General features: G+C 47.9%; 1 protein-coding gene across 1 annotated transcript in view; it reads right to left on the bottom strand.

The window, feature by feature from the left end:
* The window catches only part of LOC106591271 (neuronal acetylcholine receptor subunit alpha-9-I), a 31,628-nt gene that overhangs the window by 2,315 nt on the left and 23,313 nt on the right, over positions 1–6,000 (bottom strand). The window contains 2 exon segments of the mRNA XM_082978308.1: positions 59–174; positions 2,659–2,793. Of these exon segments, the coding sequence (XP_082834434.1) occupies positions 59–174; positions 2,659–2,793 (251 nt within the window).

The following is a 6,000-nucleotide window of genomic DNA, read 5'->3' as shown; positions in this document are numbered from 1 at the left end:
CCAGTGAGGAACAGGCTTGGCCCTACCTTGGCCCAGTGAGGAACAGGCTTTGCCCTACCTTGGCCCAGTGAGGAACAGGCTTGGCCTCTGCACCACAGAAATGGATGTTCATGATGAAGATGGTCAGAGATGTAGAGGCTGTGATCATCGTCATCGTCGCTATGTAGTACTTCCCTGGAACACACACACACACACACACACACACACACACACACACACACACACACACACACACACACACACACACACACACACACACACACACACACACACACACGTAGTTAGTATACTCTCTGAGGCATCACACTATCCCCTATATAGGGAACACTCTCTGAAGGGGGCATCATACTATCCCCTATATAGGGAACACTCTCTGAAGGGGGCATCATATCATCACCTATATAGGGAACACTCTCTGAAGGGGGCATGCTATTCCCTATATAGGGAACACTCTCTGAAGGGGGCATGCTATTACCTATATAGGGAACACTCTCTGAAGGGGAATGCTCTCACCTATATAGGGGACACTCTCTGAAGGGGGCATGCTCTCACCTATATAGGGGACACTCTCTGAAGGGGGCATGCTCTCACCTATATAGGGGACACTCTCTGAAGGGGGCATGCTCTCACCTATATAGGGGACACTCTCTGAAGGGGGCATGCTCTCACCTATATAGGGAACACTCTCTGAAGGGGGCATGCTCTCACCTATATAGGGAACACTCTCTGAAGGGGGCATGCTCTCACCTATATAAGGGACACTCTCTGAAGGGGGCATGCTCTCACCTATATAGGGAACACTCTCTGAAGGGGGCATGCTATTACCTATATAGGGGACACTCTCTGAAGGGGGCATGCTCTCACCTATATAGGGGACACTCTCTGAAGGGGGCATGCTCTCACCTATATAGGGAACACTCTCTGAAGGGGGCATGCTCTTACCTATATAGGGGACACTCTCTGAAGGGGGCATGCTATTACCTATATAGGGGACACTCTCTGAAGGGGGCATGCTCTCACCTATATAGGGAACACTCTCTGAAGGGGGCATGCTCTCACCTATATAGGGGACACTCTCTGAAGGGGGCATGCTATTACCTATATAGGGGACACTCTCTGAAGGGGACATGCTATTACCTATATAGGGAACACTCTCTGAAGGGGGCATGCTATTACCTATATAGGGAACACTCTCTGAAGGGGGCATGCTATTACCTATATAGGGGACACTCTCTGAAGGGGGCATGCTCTCACCTATATAGGGGACACTCTCTGAAGGGGGCATGCTCTCACCTATATAGGGAACACTCTCTGAAGGGGGCATGCTATTACCTATATAGGGGACACTCTCTGAAGGGGGCATGCTCTCACCTATATAGGGGACACTCTCTGAAGGGGGCATGCTCTCACCTATATAGGGGACACTCTCTGAAGGGGGCATGCTCTCACCTATATAGGGGACACTCTCTGAAGGGGGCATGCTATTACCTATATAGGGAACACTCTCTGAAGGGGGCATGCTCTCACCTATATAGGGGACACTCTCTGAAGGGGGCATGCTCTCACCTATATAGGGGACACTCTCTGAAGGGGGCATGCTCTCACCTATATAAGGGACACTCTCTGAAGGGGGCATGCTCTCACCTATATAGGGGACACTCTCTGAAGGGGGCATGCTATTACCTATATAGGGGACACTCTCTGAAGGGGGCATGCTCTCACCTATATAGGGGACACTCTCTGAAGGGGGAATGCTCTCACCTATATAAGGGACACTCTCTGAAGGGGGCATGCTCTCACCTATATAGGGGACACTCTCTGAAGGGGGCATGCTCTCACCTATATAAGGGACACTCTCTGAAGGGGGCATGCTCTCACCTATATAAGGGACACTCTCTGAAGGGGGCATGCTCTCACCTATATAGGGGACACTCTCTGAAGGGGGCTTGCTCTCACCTATATAGGGGACACTCTCTGAAGGGGGCATGCTCTCACCTATATAGGGGACACTCTCTGAAGGGGGCATGCTCTCACCTATATAGGGGACACTCTCTGAAGGGGGCATGCTCTCACCTATATAAGGGACACTCTCTGAAGGGGGCATGCTCTCACCTATATAGGGCACACTTTCTGAAGGTGGCATGCTCTCACCTATATAGGGGACACTCTCTGAAGGGGGCATGCTCTCACCTATATAGGGGACACTCTCTGAAGGGGGCATGCTCTCACCTATATAGGGGACACTCTCTGAAGGGGGCATGCTCTCACCTATATAGGGGACACTCTCTGAAGGGGGCATGCTCTCACCTATATAGGGGACACTCTCTGAAGGGGGCATGCTCTCACCTATATAAGGGACACTCTCTGAAGGGGGCATGCTCTCACCTATATAGGGAACACTCTCTGAAGGGGGCATGCTATTACCTATATAGGGAACACTCTCTGAAGGGGGCATGCTCTCACCTATATAGGGGACACTCTCTGAAGGGGGCATGCTCTCACCTATATAGGGGACACTCTCTGAAGGGGGCATGCTATTACCTATATAGGGAACACTCTCTGAAGGGGGCATGCTATTACCTATATAGGGAACACTCTCTGAAGGGGGCATGCTATTACCTATATAGGGAACACTCTCTGAAGGGGGCATGCTCTCACCTATATAGGGGACACTCTCTGAAGGGGGCATGCTCTCCGCCACCATTAGCTGGAAGACAGTGAGGGCCAGCAGAACAGTCACGCCCAGAGAAACCTTCTCTCCTGAGTCAGCGGGCAGGTAGAAACCCAGAGGGGCTAGAACAACAACACAAACAACAACAACAACGATAAATAATATGACCAATGATATGAATGTAAACAACAACAACAACAATAAACAATGTAATAATAACAACAAAACAAACAACAACAACGCACAAACCACGCCGGAGCTAGAACAATACAAACAACAGTCGCCATAGAGACGGATAGAGGGGTCTAAATCGCCCCAAAGCCTGCTTTAGCACCATGAAGGTACCATAGAGATGGATAGAGGGGTCTAATCGTCCCAAAGCCTGCTTTAGCACCATGAATGTACCATAGAGACGGATAGAGGGGTCTAATCGCCCCTAAGCCTGCTTTAGCACCATGAACGTACCATAGAGACGGATAGAGGGGTCTAATCGCCCCAAAGCCTGCTTTAGCCACATACTCTACCATAGAGACGGATAGAGGGGTCTAATCGTCCCAAAGCCTGCTTTAGCCACATACTCTACCATAGAGACGGATAGAGGGGTCTAATCGTCCCAAAGCCTGCTTTAGCCACATACTCTACCATAGAGACGGATAGAGGGGTCTAATCGCCCCAAAGCCTGCTTTAGCACCATGAACGTACCATAGAGATGGATAGAGGGGTCTAATCGCCCCAAAGCCTGCTTTAGCACCATGAACGTACCATAGAGACGGATAGAGGGGTCTAATCGTCCCAAAGCCTGTTTTAGCACCATGAACGTACCATAGAGACGGATAGAGGGGTCTAAATCGTCCCAAAGCCTGTTTTAGCACCATGAACGTACCATAGAGACGGATAGAGGGGTCTAAATCGTCCCAAAGCCTGTTTTAGCACCATGAACGTACCATAGAGACGGATAGAGGGGTCTAATCGTCCCAAAGCCTGCTTTAGCACCATGAACGTACCATAGAGACGGATAGAGGGGTCTAATCGTCCCAAAGCCTGTTTTAGCACCATGAACGTACCATAGAGATGGATAGAGGGGTCTAAATCGCCCCAAAGTCTGTTTTAGCACCATGAACGTACCATAGAGACGGATAGAGGGGTCTAATCGTCCCAAAGTCTGCTTTAGCACCATGAACGTACCATAGAGACGGATAGAGGGGTCTAATCGTCCCAAAGCCTGTTTTAACACCATGAACGTACCATAGAGATGGATAGAGGGGTCTAAAGCAAAGCCTGCTTTAGGACCATGACCGTACCATAGAGATGGATAGAGGGGTCTAATCGCTCCAAAGCCTGATTTAGCACCATGAAGGTACCATAGAGATGGATAGAGGGGTCTAAAGCAAAGCCTGCTTTAGGACCATGACCGTACCATAGAGATGGATAGAGGGGTCTAATCGCTCCAAAGCCTGCTTTAGCACCATGAACGTACCATAGAGATGGATAGAGGGGTCTAATCGCCCCAAAGCCTGCTTTAGCACCATGAAGGTACCATAGAGATGGATAGAGGGGTCTAATCGTCCCAAAGCCTGTTTTAGCACCATGAACGTACCATAGAGATGGATAGAGGGGTCTAAATCGCCCCAGAGTCTGCTTTAGCACCATGAACGTACCATAGAGACGGATAGAGGGGTCTAAATCGCCCCAAAGTCTGCTTTAGCACCATGAACGTACCATAGAGATGGATAGAGGGGTCTAAATCGCCCCAAAGCCTGCTTTAGCACCATGAACGTACCATAGAGATGGATAGAGGGGTCTAAAGCAAAGCCTGTTTTAGCACCATGAACGTACCATAGAGCTGGATAGAGGGGTCTAATCGCCCCTAAGTCTGCTTTAGCACCATGAACGTACCATAGAGACGGATAGAGGGGTCTAAATCGCCCCAAAGTCTGCTTTAGCACCATGAACGTACCATAGAGATGGATAGAGGGGTCTAAATCGCCCCAAAGCCTGCTTTAGCACCATGAACGTACCATAGAGACGGATAGAGGGGTCTAAATCGCCCCAAAGCCTGCTTTAGCACCATGAACATACCATAGAGATGGATAGAGGGGTCTAATCGCCCCAAAGCCTGTTTTAGCACCATGAACGTACCATAGAGACGGATAGAGGGGTCTAATCGCCCCAAAGCTGCTTTAGCACCATGAAGGTACCATAGAGACGGATAGAGGGGTCTAAATCGCCCCAAAGTCTGCTTTAGCACCATGAACGTACCATAGAGATGGATAGAGGGGTCTAAATCGCCCCAAAGCCTGCTTTAGCACCATGAACGTACCATAGAGATGGATAGAGGGGTCTAAATCGCCCCAAAGCCTGCTTTAGCACCATGAACGTACCATAGAGATGGATAGAGGGGTCTAATCGCCCCAAAGCCTGTTTTAGCACCATGAACGTACCATAGAGACGGATAGAGGGGTCTAAATCGCCCCAAAGCCTGCTTTAGCACCATGAACGTACCATAGAGACGGATAGAGGGGTCTAAATCGCCCCAAAGCCTGCTTTAGCACCATGAAGGTACCATAGAGATGGATAGAGGGGTCTAAATCGCCCCAAAGCCTGCTTTAGCACCATGAAGGTACCATAGAGACGGATAGAGGGGTCTAATCGCCCCAAAGCCTGCTTTAGCACCATGAAGGTACCATAGAGACGGATAGAGGGGTCTAATCGCCCCAAAGCCTGCTTTAGCACCATGAACGTACCATAGAGAGTTGTCTGTAGATTTAGTTGTCTGTAGATTTGGAGTTGTCTGTAGATTTAGTATTATGGCTTTTAATGTATATCTCGCCATCTAGTGTCCACAGTAAGTGAATGCTACTGCTACTTATACTATTACTACCACCAATACATACCAAAACAACTACTACTACCAATACCAATACAACTACTAATACTACTAATAATACTACTACTAATAGTATTACTACCAGCAATACATACCAAAACAACTACTACTACCAATACAACTACTAATACTACTACTAATACCAATACAACCATTACTACTAATACTACTAATACCAATACAGCTATTACTACTAATACTACTACTACTACTGCTACTACCAATACAACTATTACTATTAATACTACTAATACCAATACAACTACTAATACTACTACTAATACCAATACAACCATTACTACTAATACTACTAATACCAATACAACGATTACAACTAATACTACTACTACTACTACTACTACTAATACCAATACAACCATTACTACTAATACTACTAATACCAATACAGCTATTACTACTAATACTACTACTACTACTGCTA

This window comes from Salmo salar, chromosome 08, assembly GCF_965601325.2.
Source record: "Salmo salar chromosome 08, fSalSal1, whole genome shotgun sequence".
In the NCBI taxonomy this organism is placed as follows: Eukaryota; Metazoa; Chordata; class Actinopteri; order Salmoniformes; family Salmonidae; genus Salmo; species Salmo salar.
This window is presented reverse-complemented; position numbering and strand designations above follow the sequence as displayed.